At 39.3% G+C, this 15,460-nt stretch overlaps 2 protein-coding genes across 2 annotated transcripts in view; one reads left to right on the forward strand and one right to left on the reverse strand.

Moving 5' to 3' along the window:
* The window catches only part of LOC311053990 (uncharacterized protein), a gene marked incomplete at its 5' end in the record, with an annotated part of 36,968 nt that overhangs the window by 16,384 nt on the left and 5,124 nt on the right, over positions 1–15,460 (forward strand). The window contains 2 exons of the mRNA XM_084069835.1: positions 10,711–10,913; positions 11,069–11,241. Of these exons, the coding sequence (XP_083925961.1) occupies positions 10,711–10,913; positions 11,069–11,241 (376 nt within the window). The remainder of the gene's footprint in view (positions 1–10,710; positions 10,914–11,068; positions 11,242–15,460) is intronic.
* Positions 6,444–15,351, reverse strand: LOC311058217 (adipose-secreted signaling protein-like). Its single transcript, XM_084075582.1, has 6 exons — positions 15,226–15,351; positions 12,482–12,562; positions 11,636–11,766; positions 10,704–10,845; positions 8,931–9,056; positions 6,444–7,927 (listed from the first exon to the last, which is right to left on the reverse strand). The coding sequence occupies exons 2-6, from the start codon at positions 12,498–12,500 to the stop codon at positions 7,824–7,826; spliced, it is 522 nt and encodes a 173-aa protein (XP_083931708.1). The 5' UTR covers positions 12,501–12,562; positions 15,226–15,351; the 3' UTR covers positions 6,444–7,823.

Below are 15,460 nucleotides of genomic sequence, written 5' to 3' on the forward strand. Positions count from 1 at the left end.
ATGTGTGGCTATGTTAGACTTGGTTGTACAGTGTGAGATATCATAATAAAGAAGGAACCTAAACGGTGGATTACGTCTCAGCCTCCACATCCTGGGTTTGTTACAATATACAGTATGTCAAAATATATTTGACTTTGGTCTCAAATAAGTGAAGTAGCTGAGGTGCACCTGGTGTATCTGGTGAAACAAGAACCATTTCAGTTTTGTTGTTGCTTTGCTGCATGGTTCATCACAAATAAATGGCTAGTGAATGATGAACGTGATAAGACCACAGTGGGTTGTATAAGACAAGAGACAATAGCCTGCTTACGTATTTTTTATATTATGTTAAGCATGTCCTTACAAGTATTTTATTCATCAGAATCATAGTATACAGGATAATCAAGTGAAATGGGAAGTGCAAGACAAACATTGAGCAGACAAAATTGGAATGGGAACACAATACAATTTAAGCTGATAATATCTGTGTGAGGTTTTCTCTCCTGATTGGATAAAAGTGGTATCCCAACCCAATCAGAATATAGAGCTTTCACTTTTTTTTCACAAGAACATATTTCTTTTACAACAATCTCATAGAACCCCTCTAATGTGTCTAGACAACAGTCTTTACATCATCACCAAATGTTGTAGAGGAAATTCACAGGACAATTGCAACTGCTCTCCTTGAGATTGCGTAACGTCCGATTCATGCTTCATCAGATCACAACCTTGAATGCTATATAGTCTGTAACTACACCTCCTGGAAAGTCGTGAACAAAAGCTGTCACTGTTTAAACCTCTTTAAAATATATTTTAGAATGTCCATTAGGACAAAATTATGGGTGGCGGACATGCGTCATAGTTTTTGCTTTTTCAGCACTTCCATTGCACAGACTTTATGTGCAAATTGTGTCAACATGCAGCAGTGGCTTAGCCAGAACGCTATAGGCTGGGCCTAGGCGAGAGCGGGTGGGCACGCATGCACAAAATGTTTTTTTTTGGGAGGATTTTGTTACTTATTTTCCGTTTTTTGGTTACTGTATTTCAGTTTTAGGGATAGGGTTAGGGTTAGGTTAGCGTTATGTTATGTTATTTAATTGTAATTTTTGCCTGATTTTACAGATTTATTATCAAAACATAATTATATAAAAAGAAAAATACAAATCCAACTTTTTTATTTTTTTTTATCGATTGGGTGGGTCAGCTTTCTATGTGGGTGGGCCACGGCCCACCCCAGCCCACCCATGGCTTTAAACTCCTGACATGCAGTCTTGTCTTGAGAGACAACTGTTTCCCCCCATTTAGTTATAATTCTCTTTTGCAAAGATATTGTAATAGAGAAACTGACAGTTTAATTCAGGTCATTATGAGGAGCATGTCATAACAGTTTAGTAGATGACCTGAGCTGAGGTGTGCTACCATTGTGGAGAAGAACAACTGGAAACAACAATTACGTCCATTCACGTGAAGGGGGAGTGGGATTATGTTGGGGAGTTTGTACTCAGTTTGTACTCTGCGGCTAGCGCCGCTAAATACCTTTAGGTATAGAGCGGTAGCCCTCTATACCTGGCTTTTGCGTCAACGTTCTGATTGGTCAGACACGTCAACAAAGTGATTGGTCAAGCTTCACGTGACACGTGGCTATAAACACATTATAACACTTATTGATGACAAAATGTATCAAAGGCGCCGCTACCTTCACACAGGTGTGATTTTTTTTACAAGGATGGCTTTCGGACAGGAGCGCTCGTTTTGGTTCACTCAATGTCCTGCTAATGTGCAAGGTTTTACAACAAAAGCACATTATACTTTTTAAGTCACTTCAAAATGAGGCAGGCGAGCCTATAGGCCTTGAGACTCGTGAGGTTCGCCTGGGTGAGTGGGTGCACACCGAGCAGCCGGTGACCTCGTACATTGGTAAGTATGCCGTCCAAATAGAGCTTACATACAGACAGACCCTCTCATAAACAACTAGCCAACCCAGAACAACAGTGGGCAGTTATAACAAACAGCTGCCATACGGTCAGAGGTGTAATGGCTGCTATAGGCTTACGTAAGTGTTGACACAGTTTGAAACCAGTTGTTTTTTTTTGTTGTTTTTTGCCATATGCCTCCTGAGTGCATTCATGTTACTCAATTGGTAAGAGTTCATCCTCCTAATGGAGGATGAACTCTTACCAATTGAGTAACCCCATGACCCTTTCTCTAGCACAACCCTCAGTCCAAAATGTCAAGAACCTCTACTCATGTGAGTGAACCAGTGACCTTTCCACCATTATGCCAAAACTTCCACACACATTTCTCTGCAGACATACTCTTCAAACATAATCTCGAAAACTGTTGGCTGTATTGCCATGGAATTTGCTGTGTACATCATGATTTTCCTGACCCAATGGCATGTCATCTAGGGCCACCTTCTGGCCAAAGTTTCCAATTGCACATACAATATCTCAAAATCTAGTGGGAAGATTGCCATACATTTTTTGGAATGTGTGTCTAATTTATGAAGCATACTTCACGAAGCAGTGAATATTCCAGTGAATCACTGGGATCTGACATAATGTTCTCCAAACATCAGGGTTTGAATATTGGCCCATCCTTGTGTAGCAGGGCAATATTAAGCAATGACTACGCCACCCACACATATAGGAGTGAGGAATCACATTAACCATATACTGTATATATATAGATATATAGGACTGAACAAGGTAAGGTTCCCCAGGAAGGTACGGGTTCAGAATTAACAGAACCAGAGGCTGATGTATCAAATGTGTCAAGTTTATTCAACAGTTGGTATAAAAATAGTCAGGTTAAAATACAGAACTTAAGAAAGCGGTTAGTATTAGAGTTCTGCAAAGGGGACTAAACTCAACAGGCAAAGGGGCAATAAGGGTAAGGGCTTCGGGGCCTACTAAATATACAGAAATTAAACATATCAAATCCAAATAATGCAAAACCAAAAGAAAATAAAGTAAATAAGTAACCAAAAGCAAATCAGCAAATAAGCAAATCAAAACAAACTACAAATAAGCAAAACCAAAATCATGCAATGCTAATTAATGGCCCAGTATAGCTCTGTCCTCAGTCAACCCTATTGCACTCAGTCTAAATAGTTATATATATATATATATATATATATATATATATATATATATATATATATATATATATATATATATATATATATATATATATATATATATATATATATATATATATATATATATATATATATATATATATATATATATATATATATATATATATATATATATATATATATATATATATGGCATGGTGGGAAAAACAGTGATGTTAGTTCAGCTCCTAAAAAAAAAAAAAAAAAAAACATTAGACCAACCCTCCAACAATTCATCAATTCATTAGGCTCCTATAGCAAGATGACAAAATACAGAAAAATAACAAACATACCCAAATAGTCAATGTATGCTCATGGCTCCAATTGCTAAAGGCCTGCACAGCCACAGAGTACTGCTACTCAAAGGACCTGGAGGCTTCTGGAAGTACAGATATATATTAGTATAATTAACAACAGGCCTAATATTGTCAGCCTATCTAAACTCTTATACATATACTATTGTTACAATGAGTTATAAAAACCTTGTCATTTGTTTCAGATTGTCTTACTGATAATTAGTCTGTACCCCTCATGCCTCCAGGTCTCTCTCACAAACACTCAAACCAGGCTTCTGGCTAGACAGGAGGCCACAAACCTTGCCACCCCTCTTTATGCACTTTCCTTAAAGGGCCAGTGCTACATTGTTTTGAAGAATATTATATAATTAGTCAAGAGGGATGTGAGTGCAGACAAAGACATCCGTTTTTAGTGAATTGGATCACATACATTTAAAGATATCCTTTCATGATGGGTTTCTTTTGCACTTACAGGGAAATTTCACTTTCCATCATGTTTGGGGTCATTTTAACGTCTATTCAGGCTTTTGTGATCACCCCGGACAGTTTTTAAGTTGCTTGATTCATTATTTATATATTTGATATTAATTATTTTCAGACACACCCCCTTCCTATAAAACCCATTGTAACTTCAAACTCCATTTACTCAGGATAAAAAAATACATATATATATTTTTTGTATTGTTTTTCATTTTTTAAATTTTCTCCACAAAAATCAATATGTCTCAAGTTAACGTACCTTCGTCTCGTCTGTGACCTCACTCTCTGCTGTGGCTCAAAGCTACTGTGGAGAGGGAGGTCACACATTACTCATTTTGCTGACCCAATGGCATATCATCTAGCGCCTCCCTCTGGCCAAAGTTAAAAAATGCACACACAATCTAATGGGCAGATTGCCATGAAACTAAGCTTTTTGGAATGTGTGTCTAATTTATGAAGCATACGCACGCAAATAAATTAAATGTTACAGCCAATAACACATTCCATTGTATCAAATAATGCCATCATGCTCTCCAAATGTTTGAGATTTGAGATTGACCTCATCCCTTTCTTTTTTTACTCTGTCAACCATACTTCCCAACTATGTTATACCTGATGAGATAGGTTAAATGCTCTGCAAAATGACAATACACAACAGTTTGTGTAATTCACATCACAGGCAGCTATTTATGACCGAATAGTTTATTGATATAGACATATTACAATGTTTAGTGTTTAGTATATTGAGATACAGTATCACAGAGAACATGACATGCACACATAATTGCAAACTAAACACAATGTACAGTACAACACTTAAAACAATGCTGATCTGGGTTGTATTACCACTGTAATGATATGAGATTATTGCCAATCATCTGGCAATAAAGGTATCAAAATCTCACTTTAACACATACTTTAAATGAACACACACAGAGCCAATTCTGAAAATAAATAAATAATAAGTTATACTAGAATTCCTCCTTCAAGGGTAATTAATACAGCTATTTCAAAATTACAAACTTGAACTAGTTTTAGCCGCTAGCGGCGAGGTCAAAGAATGACTACGTATACAGTCGGTTGGTCCATTGGTCCATCCATCCACTGCTCCCAAACATATCTTGAAGTTTTGCCAAATCTAAAGGGCTGATTACCATGAAACCTGCTGTGTGCATGCATGCTCCCCTGAGGATGGCCCTTACTGATTTTGGTGACCCAATGGCTTTTCATGTAGCGCCACCCTTAGGCCAAAATTAGCAATTGCACACACATGGGCAGATGGTCAAGAAAATGTATGCAGTCAAAACACTATCAACATTATTTTGACAAGTGAAGGCAGGACTTCAGCTCCATCCTATTCCAGTGTGATTAAACATGGTGCAGTACCATCATAATACCCAAGAGGACACTCTTTATCTATTTATAGTTATAGTCATTAATGAATCTTAGTGGTGCAATGCCACTGGCAGCATCTAAGTACTCATACACAGTATATTCTCAGTGTTAACTGAGTAGGAGAGTACGATTTTACTGTGAGTAATCACAATAAAGAATGACAACACTACTGTTTCAATGTAATAGTTATCAATGCATGTATTCTGTCTGGAAGGTCATACACATACTGTATACAGTAATATAACAAAAATAAAACAGTAACTAATGCAGTAACTAATACAAGGTAGCCCTCTGATTATCACAAGAGTTGACATAGCAGCAAATAAAGTGTCCAGCTAACTGTACATTATTGGAATTAACAGCAAGTTGAGACTTTGACTAACATTAATTAGTTAACAATTTATTTTAAAAAAAAAATGTATCATTCACCACCTGTCCTTGAATTCAAACTTCTTGGCCAGGTTTTCACATTTGATTTGGTTTCACCTAAAACAAAATAAAACATTGTTTTATTTTTCCACAATATTATTACATCTAGAGTATAAAGCTTGCATTTGTATTTGTTTCTGTGTTATATGGCAGTTGTTGATTCCTCGATTTATGCTGTAATTTGAAGAATCACCCACTTGAAATACAAGGTTATGTTGATGTTACAATACACAGCTGAATTCTGATTGCTTAAAGGACAACTTTGGTTTTTTACAACCAATGTTTATGTTTTAGATTGTAATTAAAGTAAATAAAAGATGAGTGTTAAAACATTTAAATGTACTGCTTTCTATAGTTTTAGCAATTTTCACAATTGTTTTTACAGTGTTTTCACAGTGGGCGGGGGCATTCTGTCCGGTGGCTAAATATGTATTTTTTTAACACATTAACCCGGCGTTTTCTTTATTATTATTTACAGTAGCTCCTTCTAGCCCCCAATAACTCACATCTGGCCATTAAAGACCACAGGACCTTTTTTATTGTGTAAAAAAGGCATATTTAGCCACCGGACAGAATGCCCCCGCCCACTGTAAAAAATATCGCAAAAAATGCTAAAACTATAGAAAGCAGTAAATGAAAAAAAAATTACACTCATCATTTATTTACTTTAATTACAAGCTAAAATATAAACCTTGGTTGTAAAAAAACAAAGTTGTCCTTTAAGGCAGGTTAATTCACAAATATATTAAGTACAATAAATATAAATTAAATACATAAATAAATAATACCACAATCCACAAATCTGTGTCATGATTCATACAGTACATAATATCATGTATAAATAAATGTAAGAGATTAATACATACTACAATCCACAGATATATTAGGGAAGTTAAATGCAAAAAGAAAATTCTCCATCCACAAATATATGTTTGTGTTCTGTAAACCATCACCTATATACTGTAAATGGATCGTAACTTTTAATATATTTCCGTATTATTAGTAACTGTTAAAATGCTAAAATATTTTCAGACATTTAAACCGTTGAAGCTTTTTGAATTTGTGAATCTAGCCACATTCCTAGGAATCTGCAATGGTAATAGTCAAGCTTCACACAGGAAAAAGTATTCTTATTGTTCTTCAACGACACACATACAGTGACAGGGGGCTTCACCAGCCATGGAGTTGACCATCTGTGGCAGGTTGAGGGTCTTTGCTAATGAATCTCATCAGCTATGTTCACTTGATCAGACTAATTTGCGGATCCACTAGCAGCAATGCTTTTTATTTGATTTTTTTTGTTAAATAACTTTGGAGATTGTGTTTTTGTTGTATTTTGGCTGGTGGTGACATGGGGATATTCCTGCCATCACAAAATGATACATGAAATCAGGGAGCTAAAATATTTTCTTACTGTAAGAAGAAAGATGTGTTTTTCTGCACATACAGTTGTTTTATGGGACAAGGTATATCTTGTGTTATTTTAAAGCATTGTAGATGATTACAGCAGCTTGTGCGGGTCTCCAAATTACATCCACACGTGTACATTTACATTAAATATTAATGGACAAGTAACAATGGGTAGTTCTTGTAGATAAAGGAGATACATAATGTCAAGTACTTATGATTATTCAGATACTTTTACAGGATCTAAAGTATTAGATGAGTATTAACTTACAGTATTTTGGGAATGTTACGGTGGTTAAAAATCACATAAAAATAAATTATACAAATTCTACCATCGTAAAAAAACAAACAAACAAACAGTTCAGGTCATTCTCCTGTTTATCAAGCTGTCGTTGCCGTCCCTTTACTCTTCTTTGGCTTCCAAAGGTGACATTCAGCGATTCTCAACCTGCAGGTGAGAATCCGTGATGCCAATAAATAGGAACTTAAAAGCATACTACGTTAGTTCCACTGATCCGAGCCGGAACGCAATCGATTGATCGATTAAAAATGTAAACCTGCTCTGAAAAATGCGCACGGCCCACCCATCTGACCACTCAAGTGGTCAGATGGCTGGGCCGCACACACTTTTCAAGATTTCCAAGTGGGCCCTGATTTCAGAAAAGGTTTCAGAACCACAAAGATTGCTATGACATGTGTCATATCCTCTTAGTGTCACTGCTGTGTTTGGACTGGGTCTTCTTCTTGTCACCCCCCAGGCACCTCACCCCCTCCAGCAGCATGGGGGTTCCATGGTGAGGGTCTGAACGCAAAGTCAACAGGAGAGAGAGAGAGAAAATAATAGTCAAAACACAGTCTGAATGTGTCTGTCTGACTTTGACACTGAGAGCAGTGGGGGGGAGGCATTTAAAGCACTGTCCTTAAAGGACGACCATGTCATTGGTTTTCACTAATGTTCATTATAAAATGGTAAAAGAAAAATCTACTCTGTCTGTGGAAACTTCAGAAACCCGCCTACCAGGGACATCATCGTTTTTTTATTTCAGAGAAGATAAAAAAAAAAAAAAGATTTTTATTAACGCAAGAACATTTGCTTCCATTATAGCATGCTAACTTTCAAGCAATAGAAAGCAAGAGTGAAATAGAGAGTGTGTAGACAAAAATGGTACCATATTACAATAAGCATTAGTGAGGACCAATTATATAAAGATATGTTGAAAATCCTTTAAGTAAAATTTCGAGGTACTTTTAGTTTAATAAAGTACTTTTGCTTACATAAAAGTATATTCTGGCCACTGACCTGGCCCCCTGCTATGACCCATGACCCACTCTTTGAAAATCACATTTCCTTTTTGTTTGAACGATGAAAAGGTAGACGACATTATATGTTCATATAAATGTCCTTTGACAGTCTTTAGGGTTCATTCAACTCATGGGAACATCCTGATGCAAACAAAGGGTTTTCATACATTTCAGCTGACAAGTTAGACAAGAGACTCAACAACAAATATAGCTCTCCAAGAATAATTCATAATTCCATCCTCCCATTTTTTACGGCATCCCAGTAGTCTGACAAACTACTGTCTATTAGTGTGAGGTTAGGACTAGGGTTAGGGTTAGGGTTAGTGTGTGTGTGTGTGTGTGTGTGTGTGTGTGTGTGTGTGTGTGTGTGTGTGTGTGTGTGTGTGTGTGTGTGTGTGTGTGTGTGTGTGTGTGTGTGTGTGTGTGTGTGTGTGTGTGTGTGTGTGTGTGTGTGTGTGTGTGTGTGTGTGTGTGTGTGTGTGTGTGTGTGTGCTAGTACCTACCCATGACTCTGGCCTGTAGTCTGACTCTCAGACTGCTGTCTCTTTTTCCTCTGGTCACCAGAGTGATTTCTTCTTGTAGCACCCCCTCCTGGTGAGTCCTGTACTCACACGACACCTTCAACCCTCCTGAAGACAGAGAGAAAAACAAACCACTCTCTATTAGCTGGCTACACACACACACACACACACACACACACACACACACACACACACACACACACACACACACACACACACACACACACACACACACACACACACACACACACACACACACACACACACACACACACACACACACACACACACACACACACACAGTAATAACCATGTAATGTGTGTGTACATCTCCTTTATCTACAAGAACTACACATTCCCCACTGATATTTGAATTCTCACAGCTGAGGATTCAAAGTGTTACTTGTGCATTAATATCTAATGTAAATGTACACGTGTGGGTGTCATTTGGGAAGAATATCACTTACAGAAGAATATACGTAGATATGAACGCATATTGTTTGGGTACAGTACATATTCTTCCTCACCATTGCCAGCAATGTCACCTCTGATTCTGTCTGTGAAGCTATAAGAATAAGGCTAAGGTGACCCTTGATCTCATAATGGAGGTAAGACATCTCCTGCTGCCCTGCACTGGAAGTACAACAGAAGCCTGGAATTACTTTTCATTCTGATACCAATAAATAAGAACTCGTGCCGCGTTATGAGCTTATAGATCTGCTATTTTTGAATAGCCAAAGAAATCTAAAATGACAGAGATGCGTTCCCGGCTTTAATGGGTTAACGTGTCGATGTCAGTGTCAATAAAGCACTTAGAAGTGAAAGGAGGGGCAGAGAGGGACGGTCACGAGATAGAACGAAGGATTAGGGGGAGAGGACACGAGAGGAATGAAATGAAGAGGATAAAATGGAGGCGTGTGACCCTGTGTGTGCATATATTGAATGCTCTGGTAAAAGAGCAAACCTCTTACAGTTTAAATTATTTATTGACAAGAGAATGGAACCTTTCAACCTGGCGTCCCTGTGGCGACCTCACCAGAAATCTATACTTAGGGAGTCACTGGAAAACCTGCAGTTCTACAGGAATCTGTACTCACCAGAGGTAATTTATGTGTACAGTATATCGTCAGTGTCCAGGACGAACCAGCTAACTCCATTTTCATAATTTTGCATACTTATGCACACATACACATGTGTGCATGCATCTACTATACTCCCGTATATGTGTGTGTGCGTGCGCGTGTGTGTGCGTGCATATAATGTAGGCTTCTGTGTGTGCATGCGTGTGCATGTAATAGGAGCAGCTAGTATTGATGGGTGGTCTCCTGGGATGCTGGTGAAAGTCTGATGACGATAATGAGCCTAAGAAGACGGCTAAAACCTGTCTATATGTGACCACTATGTTGAGCTTGATGGCCAGAGAGAATATGGGAAAACAACCAAGATCAAAGCAAACATTCTCTCACTTTTTAACCACATCCTCTATAACATTGTACAGTATTGTGGCACAATGTCTTTAACCAAATTAACCCTAGTATCCCTATTTTGTGGTGAACATTTGCCATAAATAGCAGGTCTACAAGTGTTGCGACACAACTATTTTCAGCAAAGAGATTTGGTATAGAGGGTCAAAAAGGAGCGGGGCCTAGCATGTAGCCCTATAGGGCCTCCGGTCAATGAAGTATAGGGTTTAAGGGCTTAAGGTCAGACTAGCTAAATGGCCAAACACACTGGGCGACGTGCGCTGCCTTTTACCGTCCAGCGTGGAGGTGATGCGGTTGACCTTGAGACTGCTGGGATTGGAGGAGGGGAGCGAGCACAGCTCTCTGCCCAGCGTGGGGACATCAGGGACGGTGAACATAATCTGGTAAAGGTGGTGGCTCCTCAAGAAGCCAGCCTGGAGAAACAGAAGGAGAGGGAGAGCGTTAAAAGGAGGCACGGAGACGAGGGAGCTAGAGACAGAGTGTGTGCGCGTGCATGTGTGCGTGTTGACGTGTGTGTGTGTGTGTGTGCGTGTGTGTGTGCGCACGTGTCCACGTCTGTGGGGTATAAATAGATGGATGTAACATTATTCATCCGCATTGGAGCTGAGAGCGTGTTGGACTGCCTCTCTGTCTCAGCATCTATTTCTGTGACGGCTTTCCCCTCACCTCAGACCAGCTGGGTTCAGGACAATTATGTTTGATCACAACATTGATACTGGTGGTCCCCGGACCACCGGTTGAAATACCGGCTGACATAGATGCTTCACAAAGCTGGCAGCACCACGGTGGATTCGGTGGGCACTGGGCAGGTACTGAACTTTACCACTGCCCCACCCGAGCACCCTTGCAGCTGTGTTTCTTACATCGCGGTGTACTACTGTATAAGGTCAGCCTGCCATGTTTTTACACAACTGCAAGCTATTTAACCTGTACAGGAAAACAAACTACAAAATCGGCAAACGGGTTTCATTGTCACTTTAATGACTCTGTTCAGCGAGTGCCTTCAAAGCCTGTGTTTAATGTTAGACCTGTGAATTTGAAGGAGAAGACACTGAGGGATAATGTCAAAGAGAATCAGAGCACTCTCAATAAAATATCACATAGGCGACTTGGTCTGTTCAATATTACCCAGGCCTACCTCAGACCCAGGTTTAAGCATTGATCGCTACAAAGGGGAAAGCCCTGGTGGGTCGACAGACGTACCTTAACCAGGTAGGTGCCATCTTTCTCTGAGATGGCGATGATGGATTGGTTGGACTGGTCGTCGCGGCGTGTCGGAGAGCCGGGTGGCACGTCATCATCAGGGAAATGCACGGTGCCTTTGGAGGTGGAACCTAATCCGGCAGAAAACGCACGCACGCACGCACGCACGCACGCACGCACGCACGCACGCACGCACGCACGCACGCACGCACGCACGCACGCACGCACGCACGCACGCACGCACACACACACACACACACACACACACCTTGTATCACCATATGTTTTTTCGTAAATTAATGTCCTATTTTATACTAGGGGCACTGTTGTATGACAGTGAAGTAGTGAAAATAGCTGACTCAAGCTCTGTGAGCTTGTAGATCAGCTCTTTATTCATTTTTTATACGTTTGACCATTTCCGTTTATAATGATGGTGGTACCATATCGTCGCCATCTTGCAAAAACGTTAATTTTCAGGAAATGGAGAAGAAAAATCACAACCTTTTGTTAATACTTCCCATTGGTTCAATATGTATTACATTTTAAAAACAATTTAACTTTTCCTAATTGTAAGCCTAACTCTGAAAACTTTTTTTTCAAAATAAAAGATTATGAAACAATTTGTGAGGACCAGGAAGATGCTCCTAACAATGTCTATTTCTGAAATTCCTCTACTTGTGGGGACATTTGGCTCTCACAAGTATAGACACACACACACACACACACACACACACACACACACACACACACACACACACACACACACACACACACACACACACACACACACACACACACACACACACACACACACACACACACACACACACACACTGCAATACCTACCCTTTCGTCCTGTTGCCATGGCAATGTGGCTAGGAAGCGGGAAATGCCAGACAACGCCTCGTTGATGTCATCATCGACCTCCTGGAGGAGAGAGAGAGAGAGAGAGAGAGAGAGAGAGAGAGAGAGAGAGAGAGAGAGAGAGAGAGAGAGAGAGAGAGAGACAAGAGAGACAGAGAGAGATACAGACATAGAAAAGGAGAGAGAGAGTGTGAGAGACAGAGACGACAGACACAGAGAGGAGAGTCAGTGTTGAATGTGGGCCAATTGTTGCATAATGAGCTTCAAACCAGGCTGAGATTGAGTTGTTGTTGTTTTTTGTATGAAGTATGTATGACAGTGAATCATCAATATGATCTGCAGAGTGTGAACCATGTGGGAGTCACGGCTCCTCTTAAAAACACATCAGTTCTAGTCACTGGTCATTGTTTTTGCCACTATTATGCTATGTATGTGCATATTGTTTTATGTAGCTGTAAATTATGTTACAGTAATGACTGTATAACATCACCTTATGTTGTAGGTTTATTAAATGGTTTATTTTAGTTCATGAGTACATTACTCATCTTTAATTGCTGTGTTGTGTTTACATTAGACGTGGACGTTTCTTATTTGTGCTGAAATGATTGTGTTCTCTTGTATTTGACCATGTCTTACAGGTGATGTTTGTTTTTTTGTCATTGAGGTACACATGTGCTGACACACAGCAGAGCATGTACATCAAGGATGTTTCATTACCAGACGCTCGTACTGAGACATGCAAAAAGTAAGCTCCCCTGAAAGCCTGGTATTGATCTTACACACTGATCTTTGCATTGATTGATCTCAAGCTTACAACAGCCCCCACCCTTGTAATTACCTTGAGAAAAAAAATAACTCTTGAGAGACTAGTCCTGGCATTTAACTGAAAATATTGAAAACGAAACAAATTGACCGTGGCCGCCTCCATCAGTGTTGAAAGTATTGGCAACACTAGTTTTCAAACAAGTATTGCCTGGCAATTGACAATACTACTTTTTCACAGACCATATGCTTTTTTCTATTTTTTTTATTTAGAAGACTTGATTAACCACTCGCACTGTTGTTGCAACTGGACAGTTCCTCACCTTGGCTCCCTGGTCAATGTTATTTTGTTTTATTTAGTTTTCCGCAAAGTACTCTGACCATGACGCTGTCCATGGTGCTGAATGGCACATGCCAGAGAAGAGAAGCCTACAGAACCATCATTGTAGAGGGTGAGACTGTATTTGAAAGCTTACGTTGTCTCAAGTGATGTACATGTACAGTATGCACACCTCTAGAGTTTAACTGTAAAGGTTTTAAATATTTACAATTGAGATGTAATTTATGTTACACACACCGTTTGTTGTGTTATTTGCAAGATGTTTTGGCCACCAATGACTATTTGCATACGTGTCTTGGAGAATTCTATTTAATGATGATGTCAGACTGTTGTACTGTAATAGCATGTGATAAATTATTGTATCCTGGTCATTGTTGTTGTCAGGTGACCTTGCCACATGAGGTTTTGCTGAACTGGCGCCAATGAAAGCACTTATCAAGAATGTATATGTGTATATGTGTGAATTTCAACATAGTTATTAATAAATAGCCTACTTTGTACATTCATGAGTCAAGGCAAAATAGGACACTTACATTTCCACATATACACTATACAGTACTCAATATTAAGTAATGAATTTCTGCCGTTATGACACTTAAACTATTTGGATCAAAACGTAGGGTTTTGGGTCGAAGAAGGTTGGCAGTAAAATAGTGATGGAAACTAAGAAATTGGCCATTTGTAATCTTTAGTGGTAGACAGTAACTAAATACAGAGTACTGCACTTACAGTTTGAGAGTTTTTTTTTTTGTTTTTATTATTTTTTACTTTAACTACATTTCCAGGAAGGGATCCAAACTTACAAAAATATATTAGGAATGAACCACTTAAGCCCCATTGCAAGCTCAGTGCCATGCACTGTGAGCTTGTAGATCTGCTATTTTCTTGAGTAAGCTATATAGGCCTATATATTCTTTGCCCAGCACTGGTAGTCTTGTACAGTTAAATGAACACTACACACCTCCCCTGCAATGCAGTTGCATCTCCCCAGCCAGGGGGACGTGCCTCACACTTATAGCAAAATCCTAATGTGTGAGTGAGCGAAATGAGATGGTATTTCCCTCGGTAAATAAAAGCACATTCATTATTTCTTGTTTTTTTTTGTTTGTTTTTTTACTTTACTTGAGTTGAGTATGTCCAATTTCCAATCATTTTACTTCCACTATACATCTCAGAGGCAAATATTGTACTTTCGTCTAGATCGTCTATTTTCAAAATACATTTCATACATTTGAAAACTTGTGAAATGGGACAGTCTGAATATAATGATAGCCTAGTTTCTACTTTAAAAAAAATGTAACAGAGTATTTCTACATTGATTGCAGTATAAACGTTTACAAAAGTGAGAGTACTTTTTCCACCATGGACAGCTATCCTATCGGCAAATTCGTTGTGTTGTGTGTTAGTGTTGTGTTGATATTAAGTGATTGTGCGGTGAGGAGAGCCCACGGTGATGCAGACACACACACACACACACACACACACACACACACACACACACACACACACACACACACACACACAACCATAATATATCGGGAGGCAAGTCAGGCAACACCCATTGATTCAGCAAAAAGCTATCCCACAACGGCAGCATTCAAAACAACGTTATGAACGCACTCACCACATCGGAGATGTGCTCCTCGATATTTGTAGCAGCTCACACAATAATCCATGTAATGATGTTAGGCTATAGGCTACTTCCAGCAGCAGGGTGCGCTTCCGTCGAGTGTCCACCCATATGTGCACCTTACTGCCCACAGAGAGAGAGGTGGGTAGAGAGAGAGAGAGAGAGAGAGAGAGAGAGAGAGAGAGAGAGAGAGAGAGAGAGAGAGAGAGAGAGAGAGAGACACACACAC

Source organism: Gymnoscopelus microlampas (genome assembly GCF_963454915.1).
Source record: "Gymnoscopelus microlampas genome assembly, chromosome: 2".
NCBI classification, from domain to species: Eukaryota; Metazoa; Chordata; class Actinopteri; order Myctophiformes; family Myctophidae; genus Gymnoscopelus; species Gymnoscopelus microlampas.

Coding starts and splice junctions, on each gene's coding strand:
- LOC311058217 (XM_084075582.1), bottom strand. Junction 10,846..11,635: donor ATGGCACCTACCTGGTTAAG/GTACGTCTGTCG, acceptor CTGTTTCTCCAG/GCTGGCTTCTTGAGGAGCCA. Junction 9,057..10,703: donor CATCACCTCCACGCTGGACG/GTAAAAGGCAGC, acceptor CTCTGTCTTCAG/GAGGGTTGAAGGTGTCGTGT.